The sequence below is a fragment of the Bubalus bubalis genome, chromosome 2 (assembly GCF_019923935.1).
Source record: "Bubalus bubalis isolate 160015118507 breed Murrah chromosome 2, NDDB_SH_1, whole genome shotgun sequence".
NCBI classification, from domain to species: domain Eukaryota; kingdom Metazoa; phylum Chordata; class Mammalia; order Artiodactyla; family Bovidae; genus Bubalus; species Bubalus bubalis.
In genome coordinates, this window is record NC_059158.1 from 96,726,036 (window position 1) to 96,742,212 (window position 16,177).

The following is a 16,177-nucleotide window of genomic DNA, read 5'->3' on the forward strand; positions in this document are numbered from 1 at the left end:
TATTACCCATGTTAATTCTCCTAATTTTTAATTGAATACCTAATAAAATGTGCTTACCTTAACATTCTATTAATTTCTAGTTTATTTGATATTGGATATTAACTGATGAAGCTTATACCCTGCCTTTATTGATTTTTTATTGGCTAAACTGTAACTGTGTGAAATTAGGAGGTTTTTGTTTTGTATTTTGGTGAGGGACTTTTCAGCAGAGGAACAATCCAGGCTTTCTTGTGAGCATTGTTGCTTGTATTTTGTGCTATAGAAAGAGTACAGGAAAGATCTAGAGGAAAGCATCCGTGGGAAGGGTCTCAGTGAAATGGAAGACACACCGGATATGCTAAGAGCAAAGAATGCCACCCAGATCCTCAACGAGGTGGGCACCCAGCTGACTGCATGCACAGGATCAACCGAGTATCTTCTCCTTCCTAGCCAAGTTGCATTTTTTTAAAAAGTGATAGTTTTTGTATTTCAGATTCTCTGTTCAACATGATTATTAATCATTACATAAAATATCTCGATTTCTGATGAGTTGATATTGTAACTGTTTCCATAGTGGCTATGCCTGTTCTTTATCTAATAGCTTTTGATTTAATCTTGATATATTTGTTGTGCCCATTTAAATAAAAACACCACCCTGGAGTGGTGGGCATCTAAGTGTAATTGTTTATGCACCAAACCAGATTTAAAATATGCTTTATACTTTAATGTTCTAAGCAGAGAATGCTAGAAATTGCTCCGAAGGAGGTTCTGGCATCAGTACCAGTTTTCTGACACGGTCTTCTGCTGTCCCCACTCTGTCCCACCCCAGGGAGCGCAGAGGTGGCACTAGCAATGCAGGTGGCGTGTTATGTGGGTCTATCTTCACTGCACGTTTATTATCTTGCTATGACAGTTAACTAACATTTCTTTTCATGCTCCTATAGAAAGAATATAAGAGAGATCTGGAGCTGGAAGTCAAAGGAAGAGGCCTGAATGCCATGGCCAATGAAACTCCTGACTTCCTGAGAGCCAGGAATGCTACAGATATTGCCAGCCAGGTGAGTGTTCCATGTCAGTCTTTAAAAAAAAAAAAAAAACTAAAAAAGTAGCTGTGATTGTAAGAACACAGTTTTTTCCTTCTATTATCTTACTTGTTGGTCAGTTACAGTCAGATGCATATAATGGCATGGCGGAATCTGTTCTGATGAAAAGGATCCGGGACGTTTACCAAGGCTGCTCTCATCTGTCCTTCTCCCAGCTCTTCCGAAAACAATCAATGCCTTACTATCTGTTGATTGTCCCTCTCCTCCTTTCCCAAACCCTGCACAATGTCTCTCACCAGCCCTCACACCACCCACTCCCCCCAATCAACTAGATAGACAGTCTAGGACTCAACCTTTCTTTCCGAATCTCACTCAACATAAAGCTATAAACACAAGAGAAAAAACAATTGTTGAGTAGCAAATGAATGAATCCTTTTATCTTTTGTTTTTATTTTGAATAATGAATCCTTTTAGAAAAGAAGTATTAATTACTTAATACTCAAACTGAGCCAACAAATGTGTGCACTGTAAACATTTATCCAATTATTGCGTGTTCCTCTTGTAGATTAAGTATAAGCAATCAGCAGAAATGGAAAAAGCCAATTTCACTTCTGTGGTTGACACTCCGGAGATCATTCATGCCCAGCAAGTCAAGAACCTTTCAAGCCAGGTAAGGACATTCATCAGAATATCAAACATTGACCCCAGTTACAAAGAACAGGTCTTTCCATTAATACTGAAGGAGATTCTTTCAAATCACAATTTTGCCCAGTAAAAAAGAAGAGATTCATCTATGATGCAAGTTTGAGTTAGACTTTAGATTCCTATATCAGAATTAAAATAAAGGAAAGAATTTTAAGGTAGTGAAGAAGTCTTAAATGGTTCCACTCATAATTTTTTAAGGGCTTCCCAGGTGGTGCCAGTGGTAAAGAATCCACCTGCCAATGAAGGAAATACAAGACACAGGTTTTATCCCTGGAGTAGGAATTGGCCACCCACTCCAGTATTCTAGGAAATGGCAACCCACTCCAGTGTTCTTGCCTAGAGAATCCTAGGGACGGGGGAGCCTGGTGGGCTGCCGTCTATGGGGTCGCACAGAATCGGACACGACTGAGGTGACTTAGCAGCCAGTATTCTTGCCTGGAAGATTCCATGGACAGAGGAGCCTGGCGGACTATAGTCCATGGGTCCGCAAAGAGTTGGACATGAGTGAACACACACATGCATGCACATAATTTTTTAAATTTATTTTTCCAGTTTTATTGACATAAAATTGAATGTATCACCATATAAGTTTAAGGTGTACAGTGTAATGGTTTGTGAAAGTCGTTCAGTCATGTCTGACTCTGCGATCCCATGGACTATCCAGTCCCTGGAATTCTCCAGGCCAGAATACTGGCTGCTGCTGCTGCTAAGTCACTTCAGTCATGTCCAACTCTGTGTGACCCCATAGATGGTGGCCCACCAGGCTCCCCTGTCCCTGGGATTCTCCAGGCAAGAACACTGGAGTGGGTTGCCATTTCCTTCTCCAATGCATGAAAGTGAAAAGTGGAATGGGTGGCTCTTCCCTTCCCCAGGGGATCTTCCCAACCCAGGGATTGAACCCAGGTCTCCAACATTGCAGGCAGATTCTTTACCAGCTGAGCCACCAGGGAAGCTCAAGAATACTGGAGTGGGTAGCTTATCCCTTTGCCAATGAATCTTCCCAACCCAGGAACTGAACCAGGGTCTCCTGCATTACAAGCAGATTCTTTACCAACTGAGCTATTAAGTGTAATGGTTTGGCTTATATTAATTGTGAAGTGATTACCTCAATAAGTTTAATTAGCATCCATCATATAGTAAAAAGAGAAAACAAAAGAAAATTTTTCCTTGAGATGAGAACTCTCAGGACTTAGTCTCTTAACAACTTCCACACACCATGCAGCAGTATTAACTACAGTTGTCATGTTCTTCATTACATCCCTACTACTTTATAACTGCAAGGTTGTCACTTTTTGACCACCTTTCTCCAATTCCACTTCACCCCCAACTCCCACCTCTGGCAACCACAAATCTGATCAGTTTTTCTATGAGTTTGTTTTGATTTTAGATTCCACAGATATGTGAGATCATACACTCACATATTTGTGAGATCAAGTATTTGTCTTTCTCTGACTTATTTCACTTAGTGTCATGCCCTCCATATCTACCCATTTGTCACAGATGGTGGGATCTTCTGTTTTTATGCCTGAATATTATTCCGTTGTACATATATAGCACAACTTTTTTTAAATTGGAGGGTTAATTGCTTTACAATGTTGCACTGATTTCTACCACACAGCAATGCAAATCAGCCACAATTAAACATATATCTATGTATATGTATACACACACACCACATTTTTCACCCATCATTTGTTGATATACGCTTAGGTTGTTTCCATGTCTCGACTATTATAAATAATGATGTTATGAACATCAAAGTGCAGGTATCTTTTCAAATTAGTGCTTTTATATCCTTCAGATATATTCTCAGAAGTGGAATTGCTGGATCCTGTGGTAGTTGTGTTTTTAATTTTTTGTGGATCCTCTATACTATTTTCCAAAGAGGCAAAACCAGTTTACAATCCCAGTGGGGCACTGTTCTCCACACCCTCACCAGCATTTATTTGTTATCGCTTGTCTTTCTGATGATGGCCATTCACACAGGCATGAGTTACCACCCATAGTTAAAAAATCAGTCTCTTAAAATGTGGATGTAAAATTTGCAAATCTGGAAGAAAGAAAGTTGATCACCCACATCTGATTATCAGTTTCTTTAACAAGATTGAGATTATGTCAACACTAACCATACAATCTAACCCTGATTCTTCCCGATGGATAATCTCTCTCTCCCTACAGAGAGAGAAAGAAAAGTATGATGTCCTTCTTACTCCTGGATATATATCCTCATTTGTTTTCATCTTCACTACTGATCAGGAACCTGCAATTTACTTGAGTAGCCCCAAATTAAAGTTTTTTGCTTGTCTCCTAATCATTGAGTTAGAAAGCAATAGTTGCTTGAGTAGGCTATACTTCATAACACCTGGGAATGTAGCTTTCCTGGCCCCATCCTGGAAGTTCTTGTTGGACCTGCCTGCTGGCTCACCCCTGTAGCCAGGAGCCCAACCATACCTGCTCACAGCTCAGTGACAATATCTTTGTCACCAACCAAGGACTGGCATTCAAGAGGCCTTGGTGATGGCTCTCAACTCTGCTACTTTTCTCCATTTTTGCCTGTTGAACAGTCTGGCTCCATCCAGTTCACTACAAGCATCCCTTTGTCGCTGCCAGGAACCTCAGGGGCTGTCACCTCCCTCATATGCCCACTTGGCCAGTTTAGCCATTGACAATTTTGTTGTTCAGCTGCTCAGTTGTGTCCAACTCTTTGCATGCTGGACTGCAGCATGCCAGGCTTCCCTGTCCTTCACAAACACCCAGAGCTTGCTTGAACTCATGTCCATTGAGTTGGTGATGCCATTCACCAATCTCATCCTCTGTCATCCCCTTCTCCTTCTTCCTCCTGCCTTCAATCTTTCCCAGCATCAGGGTCTTTTCCAATGAGTCAGCTCTTTGTATCAGGTGGCCACAAGTATTGGAGCTTCAGCCTCAGCATCAGTCCCTCCAATGAATGAATATTCAGGATTGATTTCCTTTAGGATTGACTGGGTTGATCTTACAGCCCAAGGGACTCTCAAGTCTTCTCCAACACCACAGTTCTTCTCCAACACCAAAATGACAATGGGTCATGACAATGGATCTTGGGCTCAGTTCCCCTGGAAAGAAGAGGCCTGGTGCTCACTGATCCAAGGGCTCTGCTTTACAACTCCCTAACATCCTTAAACAGTCAAAAAGAAAAAAAGACTTTCCCTCTGCTGAGCAGGAAGGGCCATTTTAGGTCCCATTGGCCTATATCCCTGTGTTCTTCACCGTCCTTATTTCTTGGAATCTGTTTCCAGAAAAAGTACAAGGAAGATGCAGAGAAGTGCATGTCATATTATGAGACCGTTTTGGACACCCCAGAGATGCAGAGGGTCCGGGAGAACCAAAAGAACTTCAGCCTTGTGAGTTTTTATTGATTCTAAGGCACAGCTCACTGGGACATGGGTTGAGGCTGGGAAAGAAGGATGCCTCTGGGCACACATGCTTGGGTAGCCAGCCTGCAGCTGCCCTCAGCACCTCCCACCCCTGCCCAGGAGATGTGTGTTCCAGTTTCCTCTGGGCTCACCTTTTAGCTCAGTCCCAAATCATCTCACACTTTGTTAGTGACTTCTTGTCGTTAAATATGACCTGACACCATCTTTTCCAGGTGGTGACATCTTTTTCAAAGTTAATTCTAGGCAAGAGATAAAAAACAAAAAACAAAACTACTTTTAGGGTTTTAAAGTTTAGTTTCTCTCCAAAATTCTTACTGAATTTCTCATTGGCTATCTATGATTATTGTGGCAGATACATTTAAAAAAAATATATATATATATATATAAGGTTTTAACTTCCCTTACACAATATAGGACAATTAAAAATATACAAAACAATGTTGAAATCTTAACAAGATGTTTCCTCTCTTTTCATAACAAGATTTTTACTCTTTTTTCATAGCTCCAATACCAGTATGACCTTAAAAACAGTAAAGGAAAAATTACAGTTGTTCAAGACACGCCAGAAATACTGCGTGTTAAAGAAAATCAAAAGAATTTCAGCTCGGTATATTTACTATTTATTTTCCGTTTAATGCTAACCTAATAATTTCAGTCTCTTCTTTAAAAATATACTAGCCTCACGCTGATTCAGACAATTAACATCTAACCTCCCCAGTTAATGCTAGCAGTTCTTTGTTAAAATTCCCCATAATTTGCTCTAAAACCACCACTCCAGAGACCATTAGAAATAACATGTCTGCTAATAAAGGAGCTTTTAATCCCAAGGGCAGTAACACGTGTTGTCTTGCTCCAAGAAGACAGATTTCTTTTCGACACTGATTTATTATCCCTCCCCAAAATAACTGACTTTATATTTATTTAATGGATCTTGTGTTTCACACTGGAGTGTCTTTTAATCAACATTTTCTGGTTTTTCTCATTATATATTAATACAGTATGATCATCTTAAAAGAAATCTCCAGGTCTGAAAAGTGACACGTGTTGTTACGTGTTTGAGTTACTGGGGCTGACGCAGAAGACACTCCAGCGCTTGCCTAAGAACATTCTCTAGTGTCCTCTGTTTTCACAGAAGCCATGTTTCCTACTCTTTCTCCAGGAACGGTTGTGTTGTCCTTTCTTCTGTGTAACACTGTCCTAATTCTGAATACCCAGGTTTTATATAAAGAGGATGTCTCACCAGGAACAGCAATTGGAAAGACACCTGAGATGATGAGAGTGAAGCAAACCCAGGACCACATTAGCTCGGTAAAGACACCCACTGGGGACTCATTTCCAGTATCTTCTGCCTCCCTTTGATCATCCACACTGATGGCTGAGCTGCACTCAAAGCTTTTGTCACCAAAATAAGAGGGACATCCTATAATGCAGTGTTGAGGCAGTTTTCATGCGGTCTTGTTAGACGTGAAAAATGGAGGGCCCTGTGTCAAAATGAACCAGAGTTGGACAGTAGTTTAGTAAAAAAAAAAAAAAAAGATTTTTATTCAGGACAATTGTAATATAGAAGAAAATGGATCTCCGTATAGAACTGAGCTCAGTTCTGAATACACGGGAAAGTAGGGTTTTATGATGGGTGGATGGACGGGGTGGGATGGGGGAGAATGGGAAGGTGGAGAAAAGATCCATGGATGGAAAATTACTCAGAAGAAACAGGGAGGTAAAGGGGGGATTATGGCTAAAATGGCAGATCAAGGTAGTCAGACTTCACCTTGGGGCTGGGGGGTAAGGAATATTGAGAAGGATAAGATATCCAGGGTGGGAGATTTGGCTAAACTGACTTAGCAGGATTCTTGCTAAAACTGGGTGGTACAAAGATGTCCAAAGGTTAAGGCCTAGTTTGGAAGAAGATTCAGAGGAGCCTGACTCAAATTTGGTCAAGAGACTCCTTGTCACTTGTGAGTCAGAGAATGGCCCTTCCTGGGTGTCTGTGCATGAGTGTATCTGCCCTGGGCACAGGAACCGTGGCATAAGACATGGGAGACCTCAGGGAAGAGAAGGGGCTTCAGTCGAAGTGTGGACCCCACCCCTAAAGAAATCAGAGAGAACCCATGTGTCCTTGTCCTGGTTCTCCTCTGACCCAGTATCAGAATGTGGCCCCATTCCCACTAAGTATGGAGGTTGTGCTATTTAAACCATGACTTTGCACTGTGGGGCAACTAACCAAACACATGCTCATGTTCCAATTTTTATACCTGCAGGTGAAGTATAAGGAGGTGATTGGACAAGGAACGCCCATCCCAGACCTGCCTGAAGTGAAGCGCGTCAAGCAGACACAGAAGCACATCAGCTCGGTAATGGCCCCTCCCCGTGCTGGTCCCTTCCTGCATCACCCTTTCCTCCTCCTACCCGCTTGGACAACCCTCCCTGCCCTGTGACAGGCAGTGCAGTTTGCAAAATCAAGATAAGGAAATTCTGTCTTTACATAATCAGGGAGCAGAAGGGACTTGGCTTCATGTTTAATCATCATATGTGCAGTTCCTTAAAATGTGCTGACAGTAGAGTAAGGTTACTGAGATGAGCATGTTAATTACACATACATATAAACATAAAGTATAAAACAAAGCTGTGTACATGCATGTACCTCAGGATATTCTCCCCTATCCGGGAGACCCTGGGTAGACTTGTGAGGTCTACATAGCCTTCTCCCCTCGCCCTGTGTGTTCTGAAGGTGCTGGCTGTCATCTTACCCACCAAGGTGTATCTTAAGCCTGTTCTCTAAACAGGAATTTCAGGCTCTTGTGTACAGTGTCTGTGTATATGTTGGGAGACCCACCACACTTGAGACAGCAGGTTTAGCACACATTTCTCCTGCCCTCTGTCCAGCTAGTCCTGCCTCCGCCCACACCCTATCCCCCAACACCAGTCACCACTCTTTCCCATCCACAAGCAGTTTCTAAGCAGTTGCTGGCTACTAGCCAAAGATTGTGTGAAGTTTGGGAAATAGTTTGTAGCCAATAAAAGGCAAGGATCTTGACCTGAGATTTTCTTGGCCACTGGAGGAAATTCAATCCCATTGAATTTCCATTAGAGAACACTGGCTGTTTGTCTTGCAAGTCGTCTGTATCCTTTAGACCTCATTCCCTTTGCATTCTCTGCTTCTACCCTGGCTCCCATGGTTACAAGCTGCATTTAGAACTGCACATCCACTCAACCAGGAAAGCCAGCCAGCATCACCTTGGCCGCTCTGATCCCAATTTCTCGCCTTTCTCTGCTTTTGTTTTGTTCCGTGGTCCATGATCAGTTCCATTGCCTTGCCCAGTAAAGAAATACAACTTTGTTCGAAGATGGTAGATTGTTAAAGATCTTGAATAGTTTCCTAGCAAAATAGAGACATTAGCACTAGTGGCAGTGATTTTAGGAATTAACTTGTGACACAAACCCCCAGATTTTCCATGTTGCTCCCCAGCCTATGCTCTAGTACAACACAGAATCCATCCACGTAATGCCTTCCTTCCTTTAGGCGGACGATTGTTAACACTGGGAGTGAGGGTAGAATGAGGATGCCAAAAGGCTCTGGAAGTTCCTCACTTGTTTCTTTAGCACAGTCCTTTGGACTTCTCCCTGTTCAAAAACACTAATTTACATGATTCAGCACTGAGTAAAAATTTCAGACAAAGTTGCTCTTCCTGCAAAAATAAACTATTCAAGTCTCCTTACATTAAGGGGTACCTAAGACTAAAGACCAGTTAGGAATTTTCTGAAGAAAATACAAAATTCTCAAAAACCCTGAAAGAAGAGTACACATGATTAGAAAAATATAAACCAAGCCACCTATTTATAACCTACTGCGGACCTACTATATTCAAGGGACTAATACTAGATGTTATGAAATGGTTAATGTTTTTTTCAATGTTGAATGTATTAGCACTATTTAATGCATTTTAGGAATGTAATGATACTAAATGTTGACTAAAGAAAAGTGCCACAATTTAGTACAGTCTTCAAGGTAGTAAAGTTGCTACCTTTGAAGAGAGAAAATAAATATCTGTGGCATTTTTTTCCTTATTCCTAAATGTCATGTTTGAAAGCTAGATTCTTTCTGTGAGTTTCTACCAAATAGCTGGCACATAGGTGTAAATCCAAAGGATTTGTGGTCATTTCACTTTTTTAGATGTTCTCATTATCTTCTACAGGTTATGTACAAAGAGAACCTGGGAACAGGCATCCCAACCCCTGTCACTCCAGAGATTGAGAGAGTCAAACGCAATCAAGAGAACTTTAGCTCGGTATTTACAAATAAGAATTAAGAAACTTGACTTCCCATTTAAAAAAATTACTAGAATAATCCATCATTCTTTTAAAAAATAACATCTTAACAGTTTTGTGTGTGGTGTGTGTGTTACCACCTGACCAAGACCATCTAGTCTTACAAAAAATGACTCACTTTTCTGATGGTATTTTAACCCTTTTGGTGACTGATCAGTGTGACCACTTAGATCTGAAATACTGTAAATAGAATTAACGCAAGATTTCTCATCATTACATTCATATCCTATAACTCAGTGCTTTCTGTTGTACTTTTTCATTCCCAGAATTAGAATTTATCCTTAAAACATGAAGTAACAAGTAAAAGTATTATTCTTACTAAATATAACTCACTAAAACTCCCTCCTCACACACCCCTGCCCCCAGTTTTCTTTCTTCCTTGATCTTTGTGCCTGTTTTGAATGTCTTTTGGGTACTTTTTTGTATCTCACAGGTTTTGTACAAAGAAAATTTGGGGAAAGGAACCCCAACACCTATCACTCCAGAGATGGAGAGAGTCAAACGCAATCAAGAGAACTTTAGCTCGGTATTTCTTAGGGGGAAAAATATAAAATCCCTTAATTTTTATTTAAAATAATATTTTTAACACATTACCAATATATAATTTTCTTCCTATAAAAATACTAAATTCATAGAATGAAAATGACACCAAATGTTACCTCAGTTTTCAACCCAAATCTAATTTAGTATTGTAGTTCTGGTGTGAAATTTTAACTGTGTTTCCTAAAACATAGCTATTGATCACATTCCTTAAAAACCTAAAATACTTAGTGTTTCCTTCCTCAATTCCTTGAATAACAGTAGATGTTTCTAACTGTTGTGGCACAAATCAAAAGTAAAATCTAACACGCCTTCAAAAGGACAATGTTAACTAGAATTCTATTTGTATTTATTATGGCTCTGTTTGATGTATTCTGTGTTTGCAGCATTTCTTAAAAGAATGTGATTCTTGAACATTTTCATTCCAAAGACAACTTAGCAATTCACAATGACTCAGAAATACAAGTTTACTTGGCTCAGCTATTTTTTGTGTATCACAAGAGATATAAATGGGTTTCTTTGGAATAGTTTCAGGGTCATTGAAAGCTAATATTTATTTAGCTTTTAATACTTATTTTATTCCCCAAACCCCTTTCTTTTTGGTCTCTTGAGAATTACCAACAGCTCATTATGCATATGAATTTCAGTTAACTTGAGCACTATTTGGTAAATCCTAATCCTGCCTTTGAGAAAAGGCCTATATATGTATGGGGATTGGCCAAAAAGTTCATTTAGGTTTTTTGGTAATATCTTACAGAAAATCTCAATGAAATTTTTGGCAAATCCAGTAAATGACTCCTGCCTGTAATCTGTGGGTATTAATGCCACTTTTTTGTATGAGACAGACCTCATACTGTTTGTGATGAAATGTCCAAAGGTAATCTATACTTGTTCTATTTCTTAAATTTATTTAGGCCTATTTCATGTCATTAGGAAAACAAGCAAAAATATTTTTAGAGCCTACCTTAAAAGCTAAGTCTACCTAAACAATGGATCCAGGCTGATTTGATTGTTGGTTTTATACACACAGATTCTGTACAAAGAGAACTTGAGCAAGGGGACTCCCCTCCCTGTCACCCCTGAGATGGAGCGGGTCAAGCGCAACCAGGAGAACTTTAGCTCGGTATTTGGGAGACAGCTCCTTTAACTTCGTATTAAAAAATAATAATACCTTTCTATCAAAATTCCTTTTAGTCCCTATAAAATAATCAATTTAACAAATCCTTTAAAAAAAAAAAATCAACTGAATTATTCCTTTTTCCAGATCTCTTACTCACCATTTGATTCTAACATTTTATCCTTCCTATAACAGTCCTTTATAACTTTTCACAGGTTCCTTTCCATGTTTTATAGGACTTTTGAAGTTAATTGATATCCAAAACCCCCAAATACTACATAGCTTTTATTTACTTAGAACTATTTTTATTTGATGTGGCTGGGTTAGCATTGTAAGAAAAGACACAGGACTTGAGGCCCCATGTAGAAATAATGGCCCTTGCTGAGGACAGGGATTACCTTAACAGAGATCCTACCTTCTAAACAGTGGCACCAAGAGAGAAAACTGCTCAGAATCAGAACCCAAAGGAATCTTGATACATGTTCCAAACAAGACATTCCATCAATAGAAAGCCAGATCTTCTGATTTTTAAAAAAATATTTGAATTAGATGAGTTTATGTTTTTCTTAATACTTTTGTTGAAAACTATAATACTCAATAGTCTGTGAAACTTTTATATACGGATCTTAGATTCACTTATGCCTGAGATGGAGAATCCAATGTCATTAGGAAAATTTAGCTAGATTCTTTTTTTGGGGGGGAAGGAGTAGAGCAGTAGGGAGAATTTTCAGCCAAAATGTTGAAGTGTTCATTGAAATAATTATGTGAAGGAATCAAACTTCCAGATAATATCAGTAACTTTCTTTGGTCCCACTGTCTTTTTGTGTTTTGTTTTTGTTTGTAATTACTATTCACTAACAATCTTTTGATTTTATTGAATTTTACAGTATAAATTGATATTTTTGGAATGTTATATTTACTGTTTTCCCTATAGGTTTGTTATTATTATTCCTACTTTTGGAAAGGTTTACATTAATTTTCAAAGTTATTTAAAAATTATTTTCATCTATATTAGAGTAAGTATATTATTGTTTATATCTATTTGAGATATTAGTGATCCTGATGATCCTGGACAATTTCTTCCTTTAAGTAACCATTTGTGTTAATTTTTACATAGGTTGCCTTTAGGCAAAATTGTCCAGTAGTGCAGAGAACCTTTAAAGATTCTGTATTTAGACTCAACCATTTGTATAACTTGAATTTACACAACAAAGATCTATTTCCTATATTGCATAGATTTGACTTTAGGTTTAAAATAGTTATTCTGTAAAATGAATATTCTGTGTAGGGAAAATGAATATTTGCCCTCCAATTAAAAAATAACCTTTCTATGGTACACTAAGTATTTTAGTACTTTTATCAAATAATTTTTCTTAGATTTTAACAGAGAAAATCAACATTTAACGTGAGTTAGCATCAAAGTTGAATATCAAATACACTGGCCCTTTAGCCAAGGAAATGTGGAACATGTTCTCATCCAGACCTGTACTAGAAAAGACAGGTTGACTTGGTGAATTTGTCTTTCCTGTGTGATGTCTGTGTTTCATAGGCTCCCTAAATGATAGCTGAAAGGGCTGTTTTGACTGCTCTTGTTCTTTTCTGGATGCTTTCTTATGTCGTACAGGTGTTATACAAAGAAAACATCGGGAAAGGGATTCCAATTCCCATCACTCCAGAGATGGAGAGAGTCAAACACAATCAAGAAAACTTTAGTTCGGTATTTAAAAAACAAACAAACAAAAAACCCTTTAACTAATTTAAAATCCTTTTAAAAAAGATTAATGGCTATACCTTAAAACCTAATCAACTTATTCCAGTAAAAACTTTGACATGTCTTGTTCCCAACTTAATGCTGCCATTTCCTGTGAAATCAGTTTCCCCAGTTTGGTTAAACATTAATATCACTTTAAAAATGTTCAATATTACTTTCCAACCTTTAAAAACATAACATACCCAGTCTCTCAGTCCCCACATTTATCCTGCTTTGGCAACTCTGAATGTAGAGTTTACAAAAATTTGTTCTGTAGATAAATATAAACTGTTGTCCTTATTTCCTATTCTAACTTTTTTGATCTCTACTGGTATTTGTATAGATATTTTCAAGTTCTTTTAGCATTTTGTTACTGTTCTCCATTTGCCTCAAGTATAATTCCTCCCAATATTTCACCCAAACTAAAAATATGACTTCTTTTGAAAGTCAACAAAAGAAGATCTGTGTGTATGTACCTTCAAATATGCAATGTTTATAAAATCTAAATATCCTTATGTGGTTGATTAATATTTCCAAAACAAAATAACTTCCTTCATTCTCCTCCTGTCTCTGCCCTTTCTGTTTTCTCCCATTCTCATAACAAGCTCGGGGGTGCAGCTCATGGTTCCTTTCTATGGTGCTCTCCTTTGCTCAGCATTGCAGAGATTAGTTCAGCAACAAAACTTTCAAGCTTTTGCTGCTCCTTCCTGCAATCCCTTGCTTTTAAGGATGTCTTTAGGCTCCTACAGGATGGACCTAGAAGCTTCTGGTATTTTCCTTCCTCTAACTCATTCTCTTCCTCTCTGCCCTGCTACTTGCTCACCACTGCTCTGCAAGAAGGGGAGAGTGGTTGACTGCTCTTTTTGTTCTGGATACTTTCTTATCACACAGGTGCTATACAAAGAAAACCTGGGCACAGGAATCCCAGTCTCCACCACTCCAGAAATGCAGAGAGTCAAACTCAATCAAGAGAATCTTAGCTCGGTATTTTGGAAAGAAAGGGAAAAGATGATGTCATTTAACCTCATAAAGAAATTGATACTTAACATTTTTTCTTCTTTAAAACCTACTTCCCTTCCTTTGCTTCTAATATACCTCGCTTAGCAAAAGGACGTTTCTCATTTCTGTGGTACTACTATGGATCCTTTTTCTAATTCTGATTTCTATTCCATCTGGCATTTAAAAATTTTTTTAAAACCTCTTTTCTTTTAGTTTGCTTGGATAACAACAAAACCACATTCTAACAGTCTCAAATCCTCATGTGATTATTTGGGAAGGTAATTCCACAGCTTTTCCCCAGCAGCTAAAGACCCTAGATAAAGTCAGTCTCCTTATCCCAAGAATGGCTATCGTTAAAGTTTTTGGTGGCATCTTCTCAGCATATAACTCCTGCCTCCTTGGATTATTGTGTCGTTTGATAACAAGGAAGTTGAACTCACCCTTAAAGTCTCACAACAAATGAAATGTTACTTACGGTTGTTTTTCTGGATGCTTTCTCATCACACAGGTGTTATACAAAGAAAACATGGGCAAGGGAACCCCTTTACCTGTCACTCCAGAGATGGAGAGAATCAAACACAATCAAGAAAATATTAGCTCGGTACTTGCGGCAAGACAAAAAAAAAAAAAAAACCAAAAACCTACTTCTTTAATAATTTAAAATAATACATATTAATCCTACTTTTTAAAGATAACTGAAATTTTGTGAATTTCTTAATCACATTTATCCTTCTTCCTTCTTTAGGGCTACTCCTGGACTTAACCTCAGAATAACAAGGTTGCTTTAATCCATTATTTTAAAGTTCTAATATCAGGAAGTAACAGATTTTCCAATAAGTCATCCTTTGCTCCTCTCTCCCCAAACTTAACTCTCTATCCATTATCCCCTAAGGTCTCTTTGTTTTATGTATTTGTGAAAAGTGGGGAGTGGAGTAGTAGGTGTGACAGGATTCTTTCTGGAACATCAGAATTGCGATTTTATTGTTTGTTTGGGTTTTTTTTTTTTTGCAGCTGACTTTAGGTTATAATTTATCCCGTCAGATTTGGACAAAGAGACCTTGGGAAAAATAACCCCTACCCTCTCCTTCAGGCATAATGACATAAATTAAGATCCAGTAGTGGTTTTGCCAAATCACTGTCCATTTACTTTAAAAGGAGTGTCATTTGAACTATTTTTTGTTTTACCAATTTTAGTTCTTTCTGTTCTTTTGTCTATCATGGTCTTTAAATGCTTATTTTAGTAAGCCACTTTTTGTAAGCCTGTGTTCTGTGATGTAAAGAGATTGCTGTGGGTTGGGGTTTGTGTGGGGACATTACCTTACATACTAGAGAGGTTCCTCCAATACTGGAACATGGGACTACTGAGACTTTAGTGTGCTTCAGGGTCACTGGGACCCCAAGTCTCAGTCTCTTATTCTGTAGATCTGGCATGGGACCAGACATTTTGCAATTCCAGCAAAGTCTCAGGTGATGTTAACCTTGTTGTCCAGGGACCTCAACTTTGAGAATCAGTTCTTTGATAGAATTTTTCCTCTTGAATGCCATAGCTCGAATCTTCTGTGACATCAAGAATGACACGTGACAGGGAGGCTGGGAATTTTTCACAACCCATTACTGTTGTTTCCTATTGACTAACCCTATTAGTGATGTAATTCCTGAAGACATTTTTACTTACTGATAAGTATGATGATGTTCTGAATTAAAGCAAGAGGTAGAACACAGATACATTTCCCTGATGTGTGTGGCAAAAGGGTCCAGTCTCCCATTCTGATTTAGGGAGCAGCCTCCACCTTCTGTGCTATTCATGTGCCTGCTCCTAAGTATTCAAGCACCTTCTCCTATGCGTGACATGCATAGGTTAGTGGTAGAGTAAAGGTGGTCTCCCATCTGGGCCCTGGAACTAGGCACAAAAAACTATAGTTCTGTCTTTTAGGCCACAAGGATTTCAGGACAGGGTTCTGCTCTGGAAGTGTGCTGTGACTATTATCAGCTTGCTTTGGAAACATGTTTCTTTCCATCTAATCTTACTGCCCAAATAGTTTAGCAACGTGAGCCTCCTAACAAATGATCTGTTCTGTTTAATCTTTTGTAACTGTCATTCTTTTTTTCTTTTTGGATCCACTGGACTCACATAGGTTTTGTACAAAGAAAATGTGGGCAAAGGCACCCCAACCCCTGTCACTCCAGAGATGCAGAGAGTCAAACGCAATCAAGAGAACATTAGCTCGGTATTGTCTTGAGAAACAAAAATGCTTTTAATTCTGCAAAGTAACCCCTGCCGTTTGACCTGCTCCTAACTCCATCC

General features: G+C 38.8%; 1 protein-coding gene across 30 annotated transcripts in view; it reads left to right on the top strand.

Annotated features, from left to right (window-relative positions):
* NEB (nebulin) overlaps nt 1-16,177 on the top strand; it is a 218,281-nt gene that overhangs the window by 192,021 nt on the left and 10,083 nt on the right. For 8 of the 30 annotated variants that reach the window (XM_044935534.1, XM_025261488.2, XM_025261512.2 and 5 more), the window contains 14 exons: nt 263-373; nt 924-1,037; nt 1,588-1,692; nt 5,003-5,107; nt 5,643-5,747; nt 6,356-6,448; nt 7,399-7,491; nt 9,334-9,426; nt 9,900-9,992; nt 11,037-11,129; nt 12,748-12,840; nt 13,765-13,857; nt 14,381-14,473; nt 16,008-16,100. In XM_044935534.1, coding sequence (XP_044791469.1) covers nt 263-373; nt 924-1,037; nt 1,588-1,692; nt 5,003-5,107; nt 5,643-5,747; nt 6,356-6,448; nt 7,399-7,491; nt 9,334-9,426; nt 9,900-9,992; nt 11,037-11,129; nt 12,748-12,840; nt 13,765-13,857; nt 14,381-14,473; nt 16,008-16,100 — 1,377 coding nt within the window. The remainder of the gene's footprint in view (nt 1-262; nt 374-923; nt 1,038-1,587; nt 1,693-5,002; nt 5,108-5,642; nt 5,748-6,355; nt 6,449-7,398; nt 7,492-9,333; nt 9,427-9,899; nt 9,993-11,036; nt 11,130-12,747; nt 12,841-13,764; nt 13,858-14,380; nt 14,474-16,007; nt 16,101-16,177) is intronic. The other 22 variants (XM_044935485.1, XM_044935495.1, XM_044935518.1 and 19 more) reach the window with 15 other exon arrangements.